Genomic DNA, 23033 nt, shown 5'->3' with positions numbered 1-23033 from the left:
ATTGCCCTAAAGACCTGTAGGCATGGGCCACAGTGGGCCCGTCAAGGGACTGAGGAACCACAAAATCCCAGTAGCCTCAACTTCCTCATTCCTAGTCCATCTCCTCTTCAGCTGAAGGAACTGGTAGAAACTCCTGTTTCTGATAGTTCATTCCTGCTTTAATGAACTTGCTGGAGTAGCTATACTTTTTTTTTTCCTTTGAGTATGCAGTTGTGGGATTTAATATATTAGAGGATGTATTAACGGGGAAGACTAATTGGAGCTAGAAATTGTTCAATACCAATTTGGGATTGATAAAATGTTAACAAGCAGAGAGACATTAAAACAGGAATCGGGAGAGTATCATCATTTAAGCGGTGATTACTGCAATTAGCCAGATTTTGCAAATATAAATCATCTCAATAAAAGAGTTCTGGGCCAGGACACTCAGAAGAGTGGACAGTTGGCCCCATAATAAAGCACTCCCAGTGAATGACAAAGATGAATTCTGAAGCAATTTTCGCTCAACTTCTAAATCTCTAGATTTGAACGGCTACTTCCTGATATACAAAGCCTTCTATTTGAGGCAGGCAGATGTCAAATCGATGAGTCCATAGCCTCCAAGAGGTTGGTCCATGTTGAGGAAAAAAGCCACTCTTTTACTTCCTGAATCCAAACCTTAGATTCCCCAAATTAAAGCAGCAGTTGTTGCCGCATTTGTCCGCTTAGCTGTTTCCTGGTACAAATAATTAGGGACCCAGGGGGCGATCATTTGACAGTGGCACACTGTGGTTTACAGACACCAGCCTTGTCATTCCTGTCTTTTCAAGACTGAGATGCTGGGAATCCACGTAGGAAAAAAGCACGCAGGTAATTATGGCTCTTAGGATTATAGGGACAACCAACTATCTAATCGGGAAGCCCAGATGGCTCAGTGGTAAAGAATCTGCCTACAATGCAGGAGACATGGGTTCCATCCCTGGGTCAGGGAGATCTCCTGGAAGAGGATGTGGCAACCCACTCCAGTACTCTTGCCTGGGAAATCCCATGGACCAAGGAGCCTGGCGGGCTACAGTCCACGCAATGGTAGAGTTGGACATCACTGAGCACTCGACGTAACATAAATACCTAATCACCTTCTTAACATAAATACCTAATCACCTTCTTAACCACAGCGTCATTTAGACATGCTGTACACGTCATAAGACTCACCCACTATGGGTGCACACTTCAGTGATTTTTAATAAATACATATGGTTGGGCAGCCATCAGTTTGTAATTGCCTTTTTTTCCAGTTGTGGTAGAATATACATACCATAAAATTTCACCATTTAACCGTCTTTAAGTGAACTCATCAGTGGTAAGTAGGAATCATTGTGCAGTCTCCAGCACTCTCTGCATCCTGCAAAACTGAAACTCCGTACCCTTTAAACTACAACTCCCCGTTTCCCCCTCCACCCAGCCCCTGGTGATCACCCCTCTGCTTTCCGTCTGCACGAATGTGACTTCTCTAGGTACCTCATAGAACTGGAATCGTATTTGTCCTTTTGGGACTGGTTTATTTCCCTTGGCGTAATATCTTCAAGGTTCATCCAGGTTGTAGCAAGTCAGAGTTCCTTTCATTTCTAAGGGTGAATAATATTTCATTGTATGTAGACACCACAGTCTGTTTAGCCATTAACTTGTTGATGTTCTTGGGTTGCGTCCGCCTTCTAGCTCCTGTGAATAATGCTGCTGTGAATATGGGCGAACAGGCTCCTGTTGACGTCCCGGCTTTCAGTTCTTTCAGTTACATACCTAAAAGTGGAAATGCTGGATCCTATGGTAATTCTATTTTGATTTTTTAAGAAACCATGACAGTCGCACATTGTACATTTCCATCAATGGTCAGTTCAGTTCAGTCACTCAGTCGTGTCCGACTCTTTACGACCCCATGGACCGCAGCACGCCAGGCCTCCCTGTCCATCATCAACTCCTGAGCTTGCTCGAACTCATGTCCATCGACTTGGTGATGCCATCCAACCATCTCATCCTCTGTCGTCCCCTTCTCCTCCTGCCCCCAATCCCTCACAGCATCAGGGTCTTTTCCAGTGAGTCAGTTCTTCGCATCAGGTGGCCAAAGTATTGGAGTTTCAGCCTCAGCATCAGCTTCACCATCAATGGTACCGGCTTTTAATACCCTGTTTTATATTCAGCCTCCCAAAATCCTTCTCCAAAGTCACTGACTGTGATTTCGGTGTTCTGTTACTATGACTGTGCTAGAGACACAGGGGTGAAGGTGTCTGCCCTTGTGGAGCCCGCACTGTGCAAAACCAATCATAAATGCATACACCATTCAATCTATAACTATCCATCTTGAACTATGCTATGAAAGGAAAGAACTGGCTTCTAAAAGATCTAGACTAACAGGCGAGACTGTTCTAATTCGGATGAGAACATACCGGTTTTAGGAAAAAAATTCGAGCTGAGACTGGGGGCTTAGTAGAAATAGGCAGGTGAAGAGAGGCAAGGAATAGGAGGGGAGAAAGTTCCTTGCAGAACACCGCAGAGGTAGGATTCCATGGACTTGGAAGGTTTGAGTTCCACAGACAACTATACCTTTAACTGGAAAGTTCCTGAATTTATATGTTCAGCATACAACTGTTAGTACCCAGGAGGCGTTGGGTGAAATGGGAATAAAAAAGGATTTTAAAGATGATAAAATGGGATTATGTATCCCAAATACCCTTAAACACAATAAAGCCTCAGTGTTCATAGACTGCTCATGGAAAGGTATAAAAGAAGTCAATTTCCCGACAATTTCTTTCTGGGGCAAACAGGGAGAAGAACCTGATTATACACAAACCCAGTCATCTAACAAAAGGCATTACAAAGTTTAATCCTGTGCAGTGATCTTTTTTTTTTTTCTCTTCCCTGACTCTTATCACACGTGCAGATCTTTTGGTTGTTTAAGGAATATTAAATACTCAAAAAATTACCTTGGCTTAGCGACTAGCCTGCCGCACCACTCAGCCCCCTCCGCTTTGTTCTAAGGTCTTACTTTGCCTCTGGATTACTAGCTGCTGGCCGCAGCTCATCAGTTGGAGGTAGATTTGAAAAGTGTACTGAATCTTTCCTTTCAATATTCATGGAAGATTTTCCTTTGGAGAAAACTTCTCTTTGACTTTATCTGTAGAAGTTATTTCTGCAGACCCTGGATTTTTCAGGACAGGCTTAATGTAATATGTTTTCATTTACCACAATATTTTCTTGTTTGGCTATCTTGTCTATATTCAGCTACAGCTGGATAATGGGCATCGGGGTGTGATAAAAGAATTTTGAAGTTGGGTTTAGGGATTGAGCTCACCCGCTTCTTAATTATGTTACTTTGGGTCCTTAAACCTCAGTTTCCTCATTTTCAAAATGGACACAACAATGCCTCTCCCTCTTGGAAGAGAAAACTAGGAAGTGTCCATCTCGCGAAGTCTGTGGTGCATGCCAGGGGCTCAATCAACTGTTATTATTATCACTTGGAGACTCAGGAGGCACACTTTTACTACCTTGTCCTGAGCAGAACCGACTATCATGTTTTCACTGTCACCAACTAAAATAAGTGAATATAAACACCTACATGTGAGACGAACTTTTCCTTAAACCACTAATATTTCACGAGCTGTAAGCCTCTGTGCACATGCGTTTACACTGGTAAATTACATCGCCTACCTTACACAGAAAAGGTGTTGGGAATATAAGCAGATTAGTCAGCGAGGCAGGCGTTAATTGGCTTTTTTACTCAGTATGAGAATGCTAAACAGCTTCCATGTATTATGAAACCAAATTATTACCTTTCCAACTTGGGCTGTTGACTGTAATTCTATCTTTTCTGGTTTAGGGAACTTAAAACAATTCCAAGTATTCAAACAAAGACTCAAAAACTGGAAGTTAACCTCACTTCCTTCAGTAAATTTTTATTGATGACCATGAATATCAAAAAGACGATCAAGCTGGTTTAGTTTCTGCCTTGGGTTGTCCAAACAAGCAGGTGAACATGTTTATCAGCTTAGCCTTCTATTTTGCTTGCATTCCCGATAAGCTTACAAGAAACTGTTACAAGCTGGGAACCTGATGAATAACTAATCAAGAAAATGTAATGCACAAATGTGGAAGAAGGGTTTATAATTGCATAGTTCCTTACCATGGAGTCAGTGCTAAATTAAGACGCACGCAGAAAGGTACCAGGGAATCACCGAATCAAAGACTTAGAAGGCTGAATATTTCATCATTTATTCAACATTTATTGACATCATACAAGGCAGTTAATGGAATAAAATACATCGAGATTTACTATAGTTTTTTATACATAGAATATTATACACACATACACAATTTTAGAAGATTTCAGACGTCTCCATGTCAGGATGAGGCAATCACTTTGAACTATAAACATCTTTTCAACAGTAAAGCTGGTATAGCAAAAAATTCCAATAATGGCTAGTTTGGCAACACCCAGTTTCTCTGACAATGCCCATTGCTCATCCATGGGAGAGGATTGTCTCAGTTATAAAATGATGTTAGCAGACATTTATGGCTTGTGGGGGAAAAAATTCAGCCTCTCCATGTTTTGATATTATCTCTGACTATACTTGTTTTTAATCTGCTTTTTCTATATTTAGTATCCAGTCATTTTAAAGTTTAAAAAAAAAAAATCAAGATCTGCACTGTGACAAAAACCCCAGACTTTGTGAGTATGAATCCTGGAGGTTATTATTTAGCATTTAAAGGAAATAAATCATGGCGAGGGGCTACTCTGAAATTTGGGAAATTTGAAGGCCACTTCAAGTGTTGAGATGAGGGGGGAAGGTTGAATATACCGCCATTCTTCGGATATCTCAAAACTCAATTTAAACATTTCAATGAAAAAGGAGATGGGAGGGGACAAGGGTCAAATCTCAGGGTTTTTTGTTTGTTTATTTTTTTGTTAGAGGTAAAAATTGAGACAAAATATTTCACTGAAAAGACCTTCCTCCCCAGCTTGCGCGGATATCAACCTTACAAAAGTAATTTTTGGAGCACACTACCAAATACGCTTGTTCCAAAACTGTTATGGAAAACTCCTAGTTTTTAGTAAGTACACAATTATTTTTCTCTTTCTCTCCCAGAACTCAGATAGCTGAAGCGAGGATGGTCCCCCCTCGGATTTCGCCCAGCACCCAGCCAATCTGAGCCCGAATGCTAATTAGTTGCTCTCCCCAGATGAACACGCCTTTGTCGCTTGTAGGGCCGGACTACAAAGCCCAGAATGCCTCGCCCCTCCCTGATCAATGAGGGCTTATTTAAATGATCTCTGAGGTCTTGGACCCAGGCCAATCAGCTGTCAGGGCTCATGATAAATCGCAATGCATTATTGATAATAATAATTACTGGGACATGCGCGTTCCGGCCGAAGGGGGGTAAATTTCCCAACTCCAGGAATTTGTGGCGGAGTGGGCAAATAACCGCGGCTCTCCAGGCGCCCCGATGCTCGCACCATGTCGAGGCGCAAGCAGGCGAAGCCCCAGCACATCAACTCGGAGGAGGATCAGGGCGAGCGGCAGCCGCAGCAGCCGGCCCCCGAGTGTGCAGATGCGGCCCCAGCGGCGCCGGCGGCGGGGGCGCCGGGTGAGTGGGGCTGGGGGGCGCGCGCCCCGGGCGGGCAGCTTCTCAGACGCTCGCCCGCCCCTCGGAGGCGCGGGCTTTGGCGAGGCCGCGACTCCCTCCGCAGATTCGGGAACTTGGATCCGGGGGCTTAGTTCCAGGGGCTAACCGGCAGCCTGGTTCCCCACCCCCACCCCCGCCCTCGTTAATTCTACACTTTTTCTCGCTTCTCTCTCGTGGAAGTTTCACCCCCAGGTCTCGCTCTTACTGTAGGATTGACCCCGAGCCTCTGCCTGCCCCTCGTTCCTGAGAGGTCCCCTTCTCCTCGTCCTCTGCCCCTCTCTTAATTGGCTGCACTCCCCTCACTAGTAACCTCCCCCCCACACTTGTAACTTAGGCTCCCCTCCTCCCTCCCTGGCGCCGCTTTTAAAAGAAAAGACCCCGGGGGTCCCCACTCTATTGCCTCACCCGTTGGGGGCTTTTCTAGGCGCCTGGGGAAGGGGCGCACCTTTGGAAGACCCCCCGGGGGAGGCCGATCTGTTGCACGCGCCCCTCCCGTGCCGTGAGGGGGAGGGGGCGCGACCTCTCCCCACCCCCCAGGAGCTGGGGTGCGGGCCACCCGCGCTGCGGAGGGGACTGAGGGCCGGAAGAAGTGGAGGACGAGGGCACAAGATTGCCTTCTTTTCCGTTTCAAAAATTTCTTTTTTTGGTTTCCCTCTTTGCTCCCGGGGCTACGCCGCCTGCCGATCTTCGCCCTAACCTTTCGGGGCCTGACCTCCAGCCATCTTTGATTTCCGACTTCCTAAAAATAACCGCGGGCGGCGGGAGGGGTGCGGGCCCCCGGGCGCGGGGGTCGCGCGCGCTCTGCAGTCCCGCTGGGGTGCACCCGCCTGGCGTTGCGCGTGGCTTTTCTGGCGCGCCCCGCTTTCCGAAAAGCGCGCCCCGGGGGCCGGAGGGGAGAGGTCGCGCCAGGGCTGGGCGGTCGCGGCCAGGGCGAGCTCCCGGGGGCTGACCCGGCCCACGCTTCCGCGCCGCGCCTCTCCGGGGTCGGGAGGAGTTCGGGACCCCCAGCCCAGTCGGAGCGGCCGAGCGGACTCCTCTCCCTAATCATTTAACCTCGGGGGCTTTAGGAGCGAGTCGCTTTCTCACTATCTCCCCTCCGCCCTGGCCCGCCAAATTGTCGCCTGATAAGTTTTTCGCGTACGCGTGGGGGGAGGGGGCGTCTTTAAGCTCCTCTCGGGCCTTGTTGGTGGCTTCGCTCCCCTCGCCGCCTGCTTTCTAATTTCCCAGCGGGTGATAGGGGTGCGCGCGGCGACCCCAGTCGCTCCAATCCACTACAACGAGGGGAAGAGCCGTCGCCACTTTTTGGTTACCGTACCCTTTATTTCGGGGAGGGAATGGAATACATTTTCTGAATCTCTAAGATTAATGTAAATCCCTATCCCCACCCCACCCCCCAAATAATTTTTTCCAGGGCAAGTTAAAGAGATCGGCTTGACCAAAGGGGCGTCTCTGCGGTTTTGGGGGCGTCCAATGGTCAGGGCAGCGCGCACCGGAGGTCGGAGGAGGGCGGCCTCTCTTTGTGCCTTGGGAGGGGGGTGGGGGGGAAGGACGGAGAGGCTTCGTTGCCTGGCCCACCTGGAACAAAAGGGTTAACCCTCCGCCCGCCCGCTTCCTCCCGGGAAGGAGGGGCGAGCTCCTGGCTCTGACCCCTCCCCTGGTCCTGCTCTGACCTCCCCTTCCCCCTACCCGCTTCGTTTTGGGTGGGCGCACTCTTAGTGCGGCTTTTGGTGGGATTCGGCACCTTAGGGGGAGCTGGTTACGGGGGGCGAGGGGACGTTCTTAAATGAACGCTAGCTGGAGTCGGCCACCAGTTAACCCGAGCTGGTTAGGATCGCGAGCCTGGCCGTGCGCTCCCTCCACAATTGGGGAGGGGGAGTTGCTATTGATCGCTGGGGTTGCGGTGGCCGCTGAGCTGCGCGCGGGCGTCCCCTGGAGGCCCAGCCGGGAACCTCGCGCTCTGCGGAGAGGCGGGTCCCCTCGCAGGTACCGGCTCCCACCTGATGGGAGGGACGCGCTGGGCCGGGGGTTGAAGAGCTCTGGGCTGGGCGCTCCTCGGGACACCAGTCAGTTCTTTGCGCTCTCCCTGGCGGTGCCGAAGTTTCTTTGGCAAGTCTTTAGCATTCTTGGAAAGAATTCTTCGATTCTAATATGTTTGCAGAGCCCCCAGTTGCCGCCGTGAAACGGAAGGTAGTAGTACATCCCCATTTTAATGGATATTTTGTGTTTGAGCCCCCGTTTTTTTGCGTATAATTAAAGACATCCAGTTTAGACTGATCTTATACTGCACAGCGAATTTGAGACCATTTAAATGCACTTTTTGAGGGACGAAAATGAAGTTTGGCGATCTGTTAGATCCAAAAATCTGCAGGTGGTCAGGGGAGTCAGGCCATGTACAGAAAAATTAGCATTTTTTTCAAAAGAGGTTCAAATGGCCTTTGTGCTAAACTGGATTACAACCATCAACGATCAAGATTCCCCCATTTCAAATAACCGCTTAGCCCCAGTTTCTGAACTGAAACGACCTACATCTGCGGTAAGGAGTCAGAATGGGACACTTGGGAGTTTCTGTTTTAATTGAGGGAAAGGGAATTCTTGGTGACAGTAACCTTGGTGAATGTTGCAGGCCAAGTTTCCGTGTTTGCATCTGGCTTTCTAAAAGAGAAGGGCTACAGCTTGCCCGAACCTCTTTTGTTCCTTTAAAAAGAAGTTGCACAAGTCGCTGCTAGCTGATCCTTCAAGCCCCTTCAGCCCTCCTCCTGTTAGGGAGCCATCTTGGGAGGGAGGGATAGAGTTAATGCTTCCTCTTTTTAAATGAAATGACGTTTTTTGTAAGGTGTAAGAGTGAGGTGTGCATTCCAATCTGGTTGTAGGACTTTCAGCTGCGTAAGCTTTGCTTTCTGAGCTTCTGGGTTCTTTCTCTGTACCAGGGAGATGAAACACCCTATTTAGATAGCTTCAACTATAGAAGGCCCACTGTGTGCTGGGAATGTGATCGGTAATTAATTTTATTCAAAATAACAATTAAAAAAAAATTGTGTCAGGACAGCTGAACTGCCAAATTGGGATAATTCTGCAGTTTTATCTGTAGCCCACGCCAGGCTGGAGACCTCACGTACATTACCTTTGATTTCCGTTTTTGCTCAGTTTAAACTTCAGCTCCTGGTTGCAATGGCTTGCCAGAGTTTCCTTGTTCTGTTTGATTTAAGCCATGCTCTAAATCCAAGAAGTTGTGATTATCGTGGTTTTAGAGGAGTTGGTTATGGGATGGAATTTTCTGTCAGTATTCTATCAGATGGAGGAGCCGGGCTGCTGTAGGCTTTAGAACTTATTCTATTCCAGGAAGCAATTTGGAAATTAAACAGTTTGCATTTGGTGCTCCAGGCTTTACTGCCTTAGAAAAAATGATGGAAAGAGTTTAAGATATCCCTTTTTCATCATCCTTCACCTGTGTGCCTTTGATTGTTTAAACAAGCATCTAAACCATCTTTAGAAGCCTCTAAATCCAGATAAGAACTGCATCTCCAATCATTGCCATTTTTCCCCTAAAATTTCGAGTCCATGTCAGGTATTATTCTAAGGGGTTCTGGGGAAGGAGAGAGCAAAAACTGCCTGCGTGAAGTTAACAACTTCCTTTTAAAAGATGAGCTCCAGTTGAGGCAAAGTGGGATCTATCTCTAGCAACAGCAGAGCTTGCACACGTTAGCACAAAAAACTTTGATTTTTTTACTTCTTCCTTTTCAGCAAACTTGAATTTTGATCCAAGACAGTTGGAACAATTTTTTTTTTGTACCTTTATTAAATGGAAACTTAATTACAGCTCTAATTTGCCACCTACAAATTGAGTTAAAGGCATTTCTCAGATTGCTGAATGCAGATGTAAAATTAAGCACTTTTTTTGAACTGGTTCAGTTCTTAAGGATGTCTCAGTTTCCTTTTGTTTTTTGGTAAGCAGTTATCCTGCTGGTGGGGGTGTGGGGTAAGAGATATTAAGTACTTTAGATAATCTACTCATTGTAGTTCTTTTAATATAGGAATGGGAGGGAAAAAAAGATAAGCTTCAGGCATAATGCTTGTCTCAAGATATACGGTTGGTTTCTTAAGCATTTTCATAGGCTTCAGAGTTTGATTGGCCTCTGGCAGATGAGCTTTTCTTGCTATACAATAGTAAGAGTATTTTCTATCCATTTGGCAGTGATTGAATCTAAGCCCCCTGCTGGGTTTACTGCATTCTTCCAACTTATTGGATAACTAGATGCTGAGAGATAACATTCCTAAAATTCGGGAGTGGGGGGTGGGGTGGAAGGATGGAAGATCTAGTTGCTGTAATCCCTCTGAACTTTGCTTTTTCCTTTTGGGAAGGGTTAACTTAAGCATACCCAGCGATTGTTCATAACAGAGTCCTCTTACTCTTGGGCAAATACGCTTTCAGTATTTGCCAATGGTGGTTTGGATGTCGAAGTACTTTACTGCACCAGCAAACAGAGCTCCTGCTGTTTGAAGACTCAGAGTGGGATGTTGCCAGTATTGCTTGGAGGCTCCAGAAGAGGCGAGCCTGTGTATACAGTGCCTGCAAGCTGGTATTCAGGTTGTAAATCACTCTTGGGAACTGCTGGGTCCTTCTGGGGCAGGGAGCTTAACCTTTTTCGTGCCACAGTTCCCTCCCCCAACAGAAATATTGAAACGCGTACAGTGAAATACATAGAAATACCAAGGAAATAAATCGTGTTGAGATACACTGAGCGAAAATGATTGGAAACGTTTGTGATACAGTAATACGTGCTTCTTCATGAACACAGTAGAGAAGATCTAGCAGTCACTCAGGTAACCAGAATTTCCAGTAACACAACCGCTTTAACATCATAGGAAAATACCTGCTTTCTGTTGACGACATAGGCACGGGCTCTGCAAATACTGCCGAGGTGTGTGCTCAGTGTTCACGACTGAAAGAATATTGTCTGCGTGGGGGTGAAAACTTTTTCTTGAACGGAGAGAGGGAGACAAAAAACATATATTTGGGACTTCCCCGGTGTTCCAGTCGTTAAGACTTCGCGCTTCCACTGCACCGGGCACAGGTTCCTGAGATCCTGTGCGCTGTGCATCCTGGCCAAAAAAAATATGGGTGTTAACAGTGGTTTGTGGTCTTCCAAAGGATCATAGTGCATAAACAGATACACAGTATGTTTGTGGTATTAAAGTTTTGGACGGGGGTGAGGGGTGGGGAGAGTAGGGGGGAAAAATGCTTTAAAAGCTTTCCTAGAGGGGTAAAATGAAAAAAAGGAAGTGTTCTAGCAGAAACAGTAATAAATGAGGCCGCTAACTTTAGTGCCTTTTTCAGTGTAATTAAGACTAGAGTCCCTGCTCTTGTGTTTTCTAGTGAGCAGTGTGGCACTTTGAGTCATTTATTCCTGAGCCTATTTCCACGCTTGCACGTTGGAAGCAAAGATGCTTGTCTCTGTGGCTGCAAAGATAAATGAGTTAAGGTGTGCGAGTCTGCAGTGGGTGCTCTGTGGCAATATATGGGGGATGGTTGTAGTTGTGCTTTGGCGCCTAACAGGCAGAATGGGCATTTGTACACAGGCTTTGCTAGAGATTTCCACAAGTAGCATGGCTGAGACGAGGGGTGTAACATGCTAATTTAAAAAAAAAGCCAAAAGTGTATACATTTTGAAGTTTCTCTTCCACCCCAGGCCTGTGCTCCAGAAGCCAGGGACCAGCCTCAGCAACTCTTACTTCAGAAGTTTCCCACGGACATACTTACGTCTCTTCCCAAACATGGCAGGGGGGAAGCACATTATCTGTACAGCCTGTTCTGTGCATTTTTTCCTCCTTTTGAAATCACTCTTGAGTGGTTGTCCTATAGAGCAAGCACCTGTAGTAAAGAGCTACAAAATAGTCATCTTTTTTCTGTACCCTGATGTATTTCATCAGAATCTTGCTGGTGAACCCCGGTGTGTCCATTTTTGTTTGGGCTGTTTCTTGCTATGAGCCCTGAACCCCGGCATCACAGAAAGTAAATTCTTACCAAGGGAGTTGCTGGGTGGAAGAACTGCAGTATAACCATGGTGGTGGTGGATTGTACTCTGAAGAAGTTGTATCTATTTATGCATTTACCTGGCTGGTATATTTCCCTCCCAAGAGAAACTTTCTAAGTTTCCCTTGGAAAGTTCTTGACACATAATTGCCAGAGTTGCACTTCCGGAAAGATGGTGCCACTTAACACACCTTCACAAGCACCCCATTACAAATGTACAGGTAGATACACCATCTTAATGATTCTGGGAACTGATGAATACTTTTAACTTGAGTCTTGGGACTTTGGTTGCTTTAGAGCAGCTGTGGGGTTGGAAGGAAGCTGGTACCTACTTACTGTTCCCCATGGACATAGCCGGGGTGGAATTGATGCCTTTGAACTGTGGTGTTGGAGAAGACTCCTGAGAGTCCCTTGGACTGCAAGGAGATCCAACCAGTCCATTCTGAAGGAGATCAGCCGTGGGATTTCTTTGGAAGGAATGATGCTAAAGCTGAAACTCTAGTACTTTGGCCACCTCATGCAAAGAGTTGACTCATTGGAAAAGACTCTGATGCTGGGAGGGATTGGGGGCAAGAGGAGAAGGGGACGACAGAGGATGAGATGGCTAGATGGCATCACTGACTCGATGGACGTGAGTCTGAGTGAACTCCGAGAGTTGGTGATGGATAGGGAGGCCTGGCGTGCTGCAATTCATGGGGTGGCAAAGAGTCGGACACGACTGAGTGACTGATCTGATCTGATCTGATTGTGTCTTAACCCTCCCTGTCCCGCCCCCACCCCAACCTGCCCCTTCAAGCTTTCCTGTCCTCCCCAGGGGTTTCTGCAAGAGGCAAGATAGTTGCCATCTCAGTAAAAGAAACAGTAGGAGAGGAAGGAAGTGCATGAATGAAGAGTGTTCACAGGAAGGATCTGTGCATGCCTGGCTTTAGCTTCACAACCTTGGGGAAGTTAATGCCCCGTGCCTCAGTTTACCCCTCTGTTAAATGTAATAGTCTCTTTTGTTAATTGTTAATAACATACAAATTACACCAGTACGTAATAAGTGCTCAAAAGTTATCTATGACTACATTTTTTATTGTGTTGTCTTGGGTAAAAGTCAGTCACATCTCGGAGTCTGTTTTTCTCATCTATAAATGGGGCTGGTGTTTAATAGGATTGGATGGATGTAGTGTGGACCACGGGGCACCTAGAGGTTCTCGTCTGGACTGTAGGGGACTTCCAGGCTGCTCATCTTTGCATCATCAGACCCCTAGCCCTGCCTTGCACTCCGTAGGAAGTGAGAAGGGATGTTAAAATGAGTGAGGCTTTAAATGACTGTTAAGTCTTATTTTCAGCAGCCCTAGTTGCCCAGGTAACCAAGCCACGGAAATAGACAAGGTGAAGAAATGGCTGTTCACTGAACACCTGCAGTGCTTGCACTTTGCCCAGACCCTAGGACGGTGCCAGGCTCGTAGCCAGCACTCCCAAACACTTACTAATCACATTACTGAAGCCAGGCCTCTACCTTAGGTCGCTGTCATGATTGTACACATTTAATAGAGATCCTGAGGGGTAAACCTACCATTTCAAACCTGTGAGTGAGTGATTACCATAATTTCTGTTTTCTTTCCCTTGGCTCACACCAGCCCACACACACCTTGCTAAACTTCTGATTACTACCTAGTCTGAAATTAGCAAAGATTAAGTCAATTTATTAAGGCTATGCTGTGGAAATTGAAGAGAGTCAGTGTTTGAAACTGTGTTGGAAACTAGGGATCTTTCTTAAGAGAAATACACTGTTTCAAGATCAATCCCTCCCCCAAATTGTTGACTGACTCCTCAGTCAAAACCCATGGTGTTGGGAAATGTAATCACCCAAGAAGAGGCAAAATAGGTTCATTTATTTTTAAAAAGTGATTATTTTACTTAAAAAATAAGTGAATACTTCCTGACATCCTGGCCATTTCCCCATTCATTTGTACATTTCAAATAGGTGTGTTTTTTTGTTTTAAACAAAAATGGTCACTTGTTGCATACTATTCTGTAACCTCCTTCCACCTAATTTCTGTCTCCGAATTCAGGACATACGGAAATTCTACATTGTTTTCATACTGTGGGTATACCAAAGTTTATATTCCCCGTCCTCCCCCCCTTTTTTTATGGCTGTAAACATTTTTGTGAAAAATACCCTTCTTCCTAGGTGGATCTTTGTATCCATATGCAAAGGTCTGTGATTTAGCTCAGCACACCTGGGATTGCGGAGTCTGAGGTGTGCCTGTGTGACTTCTCCCGTCAGGGTGTACGTACAACAGAACAGCCAAGAAATGAAAACAGTCAAGTCACTTACAGAGCCCAGGCATCTGGCTGAAGCATGGCTGCCCAGTAGGTGTTTTGACATACAGACTGATCACTGTGAAGGAAATGGGACCCAATTGGCAAAAGAAACCCAGGGACCAATCATTTTCAGGAATGGAACTGCCCAGACTTTGAACGTTGTTTGATTTAATGTAACAGTAGTAGAGGCTGCAAATGGAGGGCGAGGAATAAATTCTATCATTCCATCGTTTCCTGCTTTTCTTGGGCTTCTTTGTTTAATGACTTGTTAATCCTTTAATGTCATGCTAAGGCATTTCTACAGGTTTTCCATAATCAGGAAGGTCAGTAAAGTCTTTTTCTTGGACGTGCAGTCTCCCCCCCCCCCCCCCTTTTTTTTTTTTCAGTTTTTTTTTCCCCTTCACACATAAAAAACATTCCTCGGGTATCGGCTTTGTCTTATTTAGGTGTCCATATTTTAGGTGAATTTAGTACCACCATCATAGTTCTTGGCACCTTTAAACTTCCAGCGTCTCTGGTGGGAAGGTGGAGTTCCCACATTGTCTGAAGGAGTGATTTATTGCAGTTTCACTTTTTGATGGACCCAGGGTGGAGATGAACAGCAGGCTTCCAATGTCATTTTAATGAATGACATGAAATCCATTTGCTTTTGTAAGCCAGCTCTGAGGTGGGGCAGAGAGCTCCGTGGGGATTATTTTAATAAATTATATTGAGTTTTCCAGCACTGCCTTAATAAGAAGTTGGTACAGATTACTAGATGGCCAGTGCAGGAGATGCAAGATACCCAACTTCAGTCCCTGGGTCGGGAAGAGCCCCAGGAGAAGGAAATGGCAACCGACTCCAGTATTCATGCCTGGAGAATTCCATAGACAGAGGAGCCTGGCAGGCTACAGCCATGGGGCCCCGAAGAGTCGAACGTGACTTAGTGAATGAGCACACACTAGGTTGCCCAAGACAAGTCTGTTTGCACTCTCCTGGAGGCTGGACCCCTGAGGCTGAGGAGCAGCAGGGTCGTTTTCTCTTGGAGGCTCCAAGGTGAGTGTGGCCCACGCAGCCTGCTTGCTGCCTTCTGTTGGGTCCAGCATCCTTGGCTTAGAGCTTTGTATCTCCTGCCTTGGCCTTACGTGGCCTTATTCTGTCTCATGTCTTTTTTTTTTTTTTTTAATTTCTATTTATTTTTGGCTGCACTGGGTCCCTGTTGCTGCATCCCGGCTTTCTCTAGTTGCTATGCAAGGGCTCATTATGTGGTGGTTTCTTGTTGCAGAATATGGGCTCTAGGCCCATGGGCTCAGTAGTTGCGGCACATGGGCTTTAATTGATTCGAGGCATGTAGCATCTTCCTGGACCAGGGGTCGAACCTGCGTCCCCTGCCTTGGCAGGTGGATTCTTAACCACTGGACCACCAGGGAAGTTTTGCTCTTTTCTCCTTCAGGACACCAGGCGCTGGGCTTGGGGTCTACTCTAATTACAGTTGTACAGAGCCTCCCCCCCACCCCCAACAAGAAGACCACATGCACAGGGGAACGGGTTAGGATTGGATATTTGGGGGGGTTATGATTCCACCCACTACACCGATGGTTGGCTCACTGAGACCCTCATTCCCTTCCACGGTCTTCTCCTTGTTAGGACACAGATCATGAAGACCTCTGAATTGTGAGTTTGGTTCTCCCCTCCAGAGATCGCCCTGTGTCCTTCCTAGGGTGGAATTCTCATCTCCTCCTTCCCTCTCCTCGCAGGTGCTCCAATGAACTATCTTGGTGGCCGCGGCAACGACGAGCTGAATGGGGACGGAGCAGGGATAAAACGGCCCCGGCGGGAGGAGACCCACGTTTGCGAGAAATGCTGTGCCGAGTTCTTCAGCTTCTCGGAGTTCTTGGACCACAAGAAAAATTGCACTAAAACGCCCCCCGTGCTCATCTTGAAGGACAGTGAGGGGCCGATGTCGTCCGAAGACTTGTCAGGGACTGTGCTCAGCCCGCAGCCGCCGAGCCCGGGCCGGAGGGAGGGCCACCGGGACAATGGCAGCGGCGGAGGGGCCCCCGGGGACTTGAGGGAAAAGCCGGGGGCGGAGTCCGTCCTGTATCTGAAGACGGAGGCCGCCCTGCCGCCCGCGCCGCAGGACATTAGCTACTTACCCAAAGGCAAGGTGGCCAACACCAGTGTCACGCTTCAGGCGCTGCGCGGCACCAAGGTGGCGGTGAACCAGCGCAGCGCCGACGTGCCTCCGGCGCCCGTGCCCGGCGCCGGCAGCCTGCCCTGGGTCCTCGAGCAGATCCTGTGCCTCCAGCAGCAGCAGCTGCAGCAGATCCAGCTCACGGAGCAGATCCGGGTGCAGGTGAACATGTGGGCCTCGCACGCCCTCCACGCCGGGCACGCGGCCGACTCGCTGAAGACGCTCGGGGGCCACGTGTCGCAGCAGGTGTCGGCGGCCGTGGCCCTGCTCAGCCAGAAGGCGGGGAGCGCCGGGCTGCCCCTGGACGCCCTGAAGCCCGCCAAGCTACCTCACGCCAACGTCCCTTCCGCCGGCGGCTCCGCCTCCCCGGGGCTGCCGCCCTTCGCGCTGAAGCCGGACGCCACCCGGGTGCTCCCCGGCGTCCTGTCGCGCCTCCCTGGGGCGCTGCTCCCCCAGGCCCAGGGCTCTGTGCTCTTCCAGAGCCCCTTCTCCGCGGTGGCCTTAGACCCGTCCAAGAAAGGCAAAGGGAAGCCACCGAGTGTCTCCCCGGTGGAGGTCAAACTCAAGGACGAGGCTCTCTGCCGGCACAAGTGTAAGTACTGTAGCAAGGTTTTTGGGACTGATAGCTCCTTGCAGATCCACCTCCGCTCCCACACCGGAGAGAGACCCTTCGTGTGCTCCGTGTGCGGCCACCGCTTCACCACCAAGGGCAACCTCAAGGTGCACTTCCACCGGCATCCCCAGGTGAAGGCAAACCCCCAGCTGTTTGCCGACTTCCACGACAAGACGGCGGTGGGCGGCGGCCTTCCCTTCGCGCTGGCCGGCCCCGTCCCCCTCGAGGAAGCCGGGCTCTCCCTAGACAGCAAACCCGCGCTCGCGGCGGGGACCCCCAGTGTCATAGGGCTAGCTCAGAATCTCCCCTCGGGGCCTCACCCCAAGGACGTCGCGGGGGGCCCGTTGCCCGGCGACCTGCAGCCCGGGCCGTCTCCGGAAAGCGAGGATGGCTCCATCCTTCCCGGGGTGGGGCCGACCCATCCCTCCCCCAGGGTCGGAGGCTTCCCAGGGGGTGGGCCGCCGGAGCCGGGGTCGGAGACCCTGAAGCTGCAGCGGCTGGTGGAGAACATAGACAAGGCCACCACCGACCCCAACGAGTGTCTCATCTGCCACCGCGTCCTCAGCTGCCAGAGCTCACTCAAGATGCACTACCGCACGCACACCGGGGAGAGGCCTTTCCCGTGCAAGGTCTGTGGCCGCGCCTTCTCCACCAAAGGCAACCTGAAGACGCACCTGGGGGTGCACCGCACCAGCGCGTCGGTGAAGACGCAGCACTCCTGCCCGATCTGCCAGAAGAAGTTCACCAACGCGGTTCTGCTGCAGCAGCACATCCGCATGCACATGGGCGGCCAGATCCCCAACACGCCTCTGCCCGAGAGCCCCTGCGAGTTCGCGGGCCCCGAGCCCTCGGCGGCTGGGGAGAATGGCAGCCCCGGCGCGCCCGCTCACGATGGGGTCATGGAAGCCATCGACGTAGACGAAGCCTGCCCCCAGGAGGCCGCCCCCAGCAGCTCCTCGAGGGTCCTCGGGCCCCTCGCCGGCGTCCTCGCGGCGTCCCCTACCCCGGGGCTGGCCACGGCGGCTTCGCTGGACGCCCCGGTGAAGGCGGGGCTCGCTGCGCTCGTCCTGCAGCGGCAGGGCAGCCGAGAAAACGGGTCCGTGGAGAGTGACGGCCTGACCAATGACGACGCCTCCTCGGTGATGGGCGACCCCGAGTGCGCCAGCCGAAGCCCAGACGTCCTAGAGAGCACGTCCTTCCAGGCGGTCTCGCCGGCCCATAGCCAGGCGGAGAGCGTCAAGTCCAAGTCTCCAGACGCCGACGGCAAAGGGGACGGCTCCGAGAGCAGCCGCACTGAGATGGAAGGTGATAGAGCTTTGGATTTCACTTAGGTCCATTCTGGGCTCGAGGTCATCTGGAAGGAACCCGGGGTGACCTTGACCAATGGAGAGTGAACTAGCTCCTCTGTAGGGCAATTAGTGACCACCTCTGTCATAGTCCTGACATGCTTTTACTTAGGACAGTTCTGGCAGATTGGGCATGGACAGTTTACTTTGCTTGGTTTTGATTTTTGTGTTGGAGGCCCGTGGTGGCCACACGGGGATTCTTTGGAGTTAATGCTATCCTAGAAGAGTATTTCAGGAAGTGGACACCAGTGAGATAATTCATAGTTCCTTGATTCAGAGATCCCACTCCCTAATGTAAGAGTCACAGATGGGTAATTCTTGAGGGAGAAAAGAGAATCTAACCTATTTTAAATTGTGGGGTGCCTGTTGATGGCATTAATGAGGGGACACCATTGTAGAATCAGAAAGATGGTGTCAGAGCAGACTTTAAAGGTAACTTGATGTGGGGATTGAACTTGGAATTGCCTGCATGCGTTTCTGATGCCGATACCTTTTAAAATCCAAAATATTGGGTTGGCCAAAGAGTCTGTTTGGGCTTTTCCACCTCCTGTTTTGGGGAAACCCGAAATATTTTTTGGCTCACCCAATAGGAAAAATTCTTTTAAGTTTTGGAGTTGTCATTCTCTGTGTAGCTAAATAAGAAGAAAGCTGCTTCCAAGGTGTAAACTTCCTGAAAGGTGTTTCCAGACTCTCAAACGGCGGCGGGGCAGTGGTGGGCAAAATTCCTTTCTTGGTTTGAAGGATGAATGAATGACGTGATGATAAAGTTTTTTTTTTTTTCCTTCTCTTTTCCCTGTGCGCAGGTCGGAGCAGCGTTCCATCCACATTTATCCGAGCCCAGCCAACCTATGTCAAAGTTGAAGTTCCCGGTGGGTTTGTGGGTCCCACGACCATGTCCCCAGGTATGACGCCTCTGTTGGCGGCCCAGCCCCGACGACAGGCCAAGCAGCACGGCTGCACAAGGTGCGGGAAGAACTTCTCGTCGGCCAGCGCGCTGCAGATCCACGAGCGGACTCACACCGGTGAGAAGCCCTTTGTGTGCAACATCTGTGGGCGCGCTTTCACCACCAAAGGCAACCTGAAGGTGAGCCTCCTTAGGGCTTCCGCTGGGGGTGGGGGGCTCAGTGTTAAGCAGCGACATTTATCCCTAACGAATCCTTCCATCAGGGCCAAGTGACTGCGTGCCTCCACTGCTGGGTCCCAGGTTCAAGCCCAGGTTGGGGAACTAAGATCCTGCCAGCTCTGCAGTGCAGTGAAAAAAAGAAAAAAGAAACAGGCTTTCTCACATTACAGCATCTCTGAAGTTGGGATGTTAGTTGCCTTCATAAAGTCCTGCAGATCGGGAAACACAGACTGTGATTGTCACGCTCGTAATATAAAACGGATAAATCCTGCATGGGTTTGTCTTGTGCTTTTAGACTTGATGACTGGTCTTCAACTTTGGGAAAATAATTGCAGAAAGGAGGCCGGGTTGAAGAAGCAGGAGGCAGCAGAGGATCTTTGCTCTTCAGAAGAGTCCCTGTCTGTTTGCTACCGTAGATGAAATAACATTCGTTCCTGGTGGCTTGTGTAACCTTCCCAGCCAGGCTTATTTTTGCCTCAGCAATGATTGCTTCTGTTGACACTATGTATCTGGGATGTCAGTTCCATCAGGGCAGGGTCTGTTTTGTTCAAAAATTAGTTTTTATAACTCAGATTTTTTATTCGGGTCAGTTCCCACAAAGGGGGAGGTTGCACAGAGATGCTCACACACTTGGCTAATTTCTCCCAGTGGTAGAACTTTAATTTTACTCACCTGTAGAATCCATGGGCTTCTCAGGTGGCACTAGTGGTAAGGAACCCACCTGCCCGTGCAGGAAACATACAAGAGATGTGGGTTTGATCCCTGGGTCAGGTAGATCCCCTGCAGGGCATGGCAACCCACTCCAGTATTCTTGCCTGGAGAATCCCATGGACAGAGGAGCCTGGAGGGCTACAGTCCATGGGGTTGGTCGCAAAGAGTTGGACACAGCTGAATTGACTTAGCGTACGTGCAGAGAATCAGTCGTAACCAGGGCATTGACACTGATGTAAGCTCCTGGTCTCACCTGTTTTCCCATTCCACCTGCGCTCAGTGTCTGCATGCCTTCAGTTCCATACCATTTGTTACCTCTGTAGGTTTGCGTGTTAATACCTTGTAACCCTAGCACTCTGAAACAACACTATACTGCCTAGTAGGTGTTGACAGAAGTGCACGTGAATAGATGGGGAAGATCGGAGTGTGTATCCCCAACTTTGTTTGCCTCTAGGGAGGAATGTGGGTCCATTGTTGCTAGATGGTCTGATCCCGGCCCCCACCCCCCCTCAGAGAATAGATAATCTGGATTTTTTAACATGAAATCTAATTTTTCTCTTGGCTGCTCTCTGCAGCTTGTGAGATCCTAGTTCCCCGATGCAGGGTTTTAACCTGTGCCCCTTGCAGTGGGAGCATGGAGCCATAACCCCTGGACCACCAAGGAAGTCTCCGAAATCTAATTTTAAGATTGAAGTGTAGACGGACCAAACCTGTGCGCAGACTTGACTTTGATTGGCCTACACGCAAAGCCTCTGTTTTGGTGGAAACCCTTCTGTCCCTCTTCCCACAGGTCCATTACATGACACACGGGGCCAACAATAGCTCGGCACGCCGCGGCAGGAAGCTGGCCATCGAGAACACCATGGCTCTGTTAGGAACGGACGGAAAGAGGGTCCCCGAGATGTTTCCCAAGGAGATCGTGGCCCCTTCGGTGAGCGTGGACCCCGTCGTGTGGAGCCAGTACGCCACCATGCTCAACGGTGGCCTGGCCATGAAGACCAACGAGATCTCCGTAATTCAGAGTGGTGGCGTCCCCACCCTCCCGGTGTCCCTGGGGGCCAGCTCCGTGGTGAATAACACGGCCGCCTCCAAGATCGACGGCTCCCAGTCTGCCGCCGGGGCCGAGGTGGAGAAGCCAGGGACGGCCGACAACGTCCCCAAACACCAGTTCCCGCACCTCCTGGAAGAAAACAAGATCGCAGTTAGCTAAGCCGCAGGAGGACGCACCTCCGAGGAGCAGTGCACGCAGCGACCTCTCTAGAGAACTGTGTCTTTTATTGTTCTCTCTCTTTTTTTAAGGCCCCCGTCTCCTCCAGTTTTCTTCCTGATGTGCAAATAACGTTTACAGTTGTGGCCACAACCTCAGGCATGGCTTACAATCACAATGTTGCTATGCTGCTTTGCAAAAAAAGAAAAAAGAGAGGAAAAAAAAAATCCTTACTAAAACAAATACTAGTATTTTTTTAAATTTTGGAAGAAAGCGGGTCTTGCAAAGTAGTTTTGTTACTTGCAACAAACTATATACATAAAAATCTTTGTACAACCTCGAGTAACTGTTTCCAAAGACGGTCACCTCTTTCAAGTTGGAAGGTATTGAACCACCATGGAGAAGACACCTGTTTCACCTGCTTGGGGGTGGAGTGGCGGGGGGTGGGGGGCGGCTGTATACTTAATTCTGCGGGGACTGTATGTGGGTAAATGGACATGGTCTGTCATCTGTTTCGGGACCTGTTTTCATATTCTCCCAACCCTGCACCCATTTTTCTTTTGTTTTTTTGAATGTACTTTTTTTTTTTTTTTGAAAACCAAGGTTGTAGAATTCCAAGGTGTTTTTCAACCTTGGAACCTTAAGTAGGATGCCCTCAAGTGGACTGATTTTAGTCCTTAGAGAGTCAGTGTGTGTGTTGCTGCTTATTTAAATACAGTTAAGTTGGAGCCTCAAGAGTGCCAAGGTCCTCTCTACCCTTCCAGATGCCACCTTCTTCCTAAAACCAGGAGAGGTGAACACCTGAGCAGGGAATCTCAGGTGAGGTAACTTAGTTCACCAGTGTGCCTGCTCTGTTGAAGAGCTCGGTGTCCATTCTTGAAGAAACAAACTCATGGAAGGGCATGTTTTCTTATTATATACTAAAAACTTCTTACACTAATTTGTACCAACATTTCCTTGATTGTGACTTAATGCCGAGTAATTATGAAGATTTTTTTTTTTTCTTCTGAGTATTGCATGAAGGCTACCAAGTTGGAACAGGCGAGTCCTGGATGTGAAAGCTTTAATTTATCTACCTCATTCGTGTGTTATTTTTGTAGCTGTAGTCTCTATTTTCCTATTGGATGACCGCTGAAGTGTTCCTAGACCCTATCATAAACCTAAGAGTTGATGTATTGGTGGGAGCAGCTGGAAGTTCAAGATGATGTTGTGATTCTTTTTTTTCTTCTAACCCTAACCCCTTTTGTATATGTGATATTAAGCAGACGATGAAGCGTTCCTCTTGAAGATTTAACAAGCGAGGAGAAAGACCCACATTTCCGGGTGGGGAAGTCTTTGCCCCTCTGGAAGAGTGGATTGTGGCTTTTCTCAAGTCTTGTCTCTTGGTAATTGCACCTGACTTTAGGATCCCCCCCCCCAAGTTTTTTTGTTTTGTTTTGCCAAATTGTGCCTTTCCTTCTGGAATTGTAAGTGAACCAATGGTAGTGCCTGTTTACACTGTGAAGCGGATATTGTTACAGAAGATAGACCAGAGGCTTTCTCATTTGTTAAGCTTAATAATGCCTTGTGAATGTATGATCTACGGAGAAACCCCTGTAGTTTTTACCTGCTGATGCTGTCTGTCTGTTGGAGAATAAATTTTGAATGGTTCTTTTTTTTTCACCACCAGGCGTGTATGTAAATTTTTCTGTTAGTTTCTGCTCCACACCTGAGAGTCCTTTCCTGACAATCATTTCCAGCTGCCTTGGGAGAAATTCCACCCAACTAAGTAGGATAGGGGCTTCCGCAGTGGCTCAGTGGTGAAGAATCTGCCTGCAGCGCAGGAGACACGCTGGGTCAGGAAGATCCCCTGGAGGAGGGC

General features: G+C 48.9%; 1 protein-coding gene across 2 annotated transcripts; it reads left to right on the top strand.

Annotated features, from left to right (window-relative positions):
* The first annotated feature begins 5313 nt into the window (after positions 1 to 5313).
* Positions 5314 to 22175, top strand: SALL4 (spalt like transcription factor 4). Of its 2 annotated transcripts, none has more exons than XM_061437977.1 (4): positions 5314 to 5616; positions 15736 to 18090; positions 18935 to 19215; positions 20756 to 22175. In XM_061437977.1, the coding sequence occupies exons 1-4, from the start codon at positions 5487 to 5489 to the stop codon at positions 21173 to 21175; spliced, it is 3186 nt and encodes a 1061-aa protein (XP_061293961.1). In that variant the 5' UTR covers positions 5314 to 5486; the 3' UTR covers positions 21176 to 22175. The 2 variants fall into 2 exon arrangements, with proteins under 2 accessions (XP_061293961.1, XP_061293962.1); XM_061437978.1 differs by having other exon boundaries at positions 5317 to 5616; positions 15736 to 16764.
* The last annotated feature ends 858 nt before the right edge of the window (positions 22176 to 23033 follow it).

This window comes from Bos javanicus, chromosome 13 (genome assembly GCF_032452875.1).
Source record: "Bos javanicus breed banteng chromosome 13, ARS-OSU_banteng_1.0, whole genome shotgun sequence".
In the NCBI taxonomy this organism is placed as follows: Eukaryota; Metazoa; Chordata; class Mammalia; order Artiodactyla; family Bovidae; genus Bos; species Bos javanicus.
This window is presented reverse-complemented; position numbering and strand designations above follow the sequence as displayed.

What these genes read in the sequence shown, in the direction of transcription:
- SALL4 (XM_061437977.1), top strand. Translation starts at nt 5,487, where the DNA reads ATGTCGAGGCGCAAGCAGGCGAAGCCCCAGCACATCAACTCGGAGGAG. An exon ending in GCCGGCGGCGGGGGCGCCGG is followed by an intron (nt 5,617 to 15,735) that starts GTGAGTGGGGCT and finishes CTCTCCTCGCAG; the next exon opens with GTGCTCCAATGAACTATCTT. An exon ending in CAGCCGCACTGAGATGGAAG is followed by an intron (nt 18,091 to 18,934) that starts GTGATAGAGCTT and finishes CCCTGTGCGCAG; the next exon opens with GTCGGAGCAGCGTTCCATCC.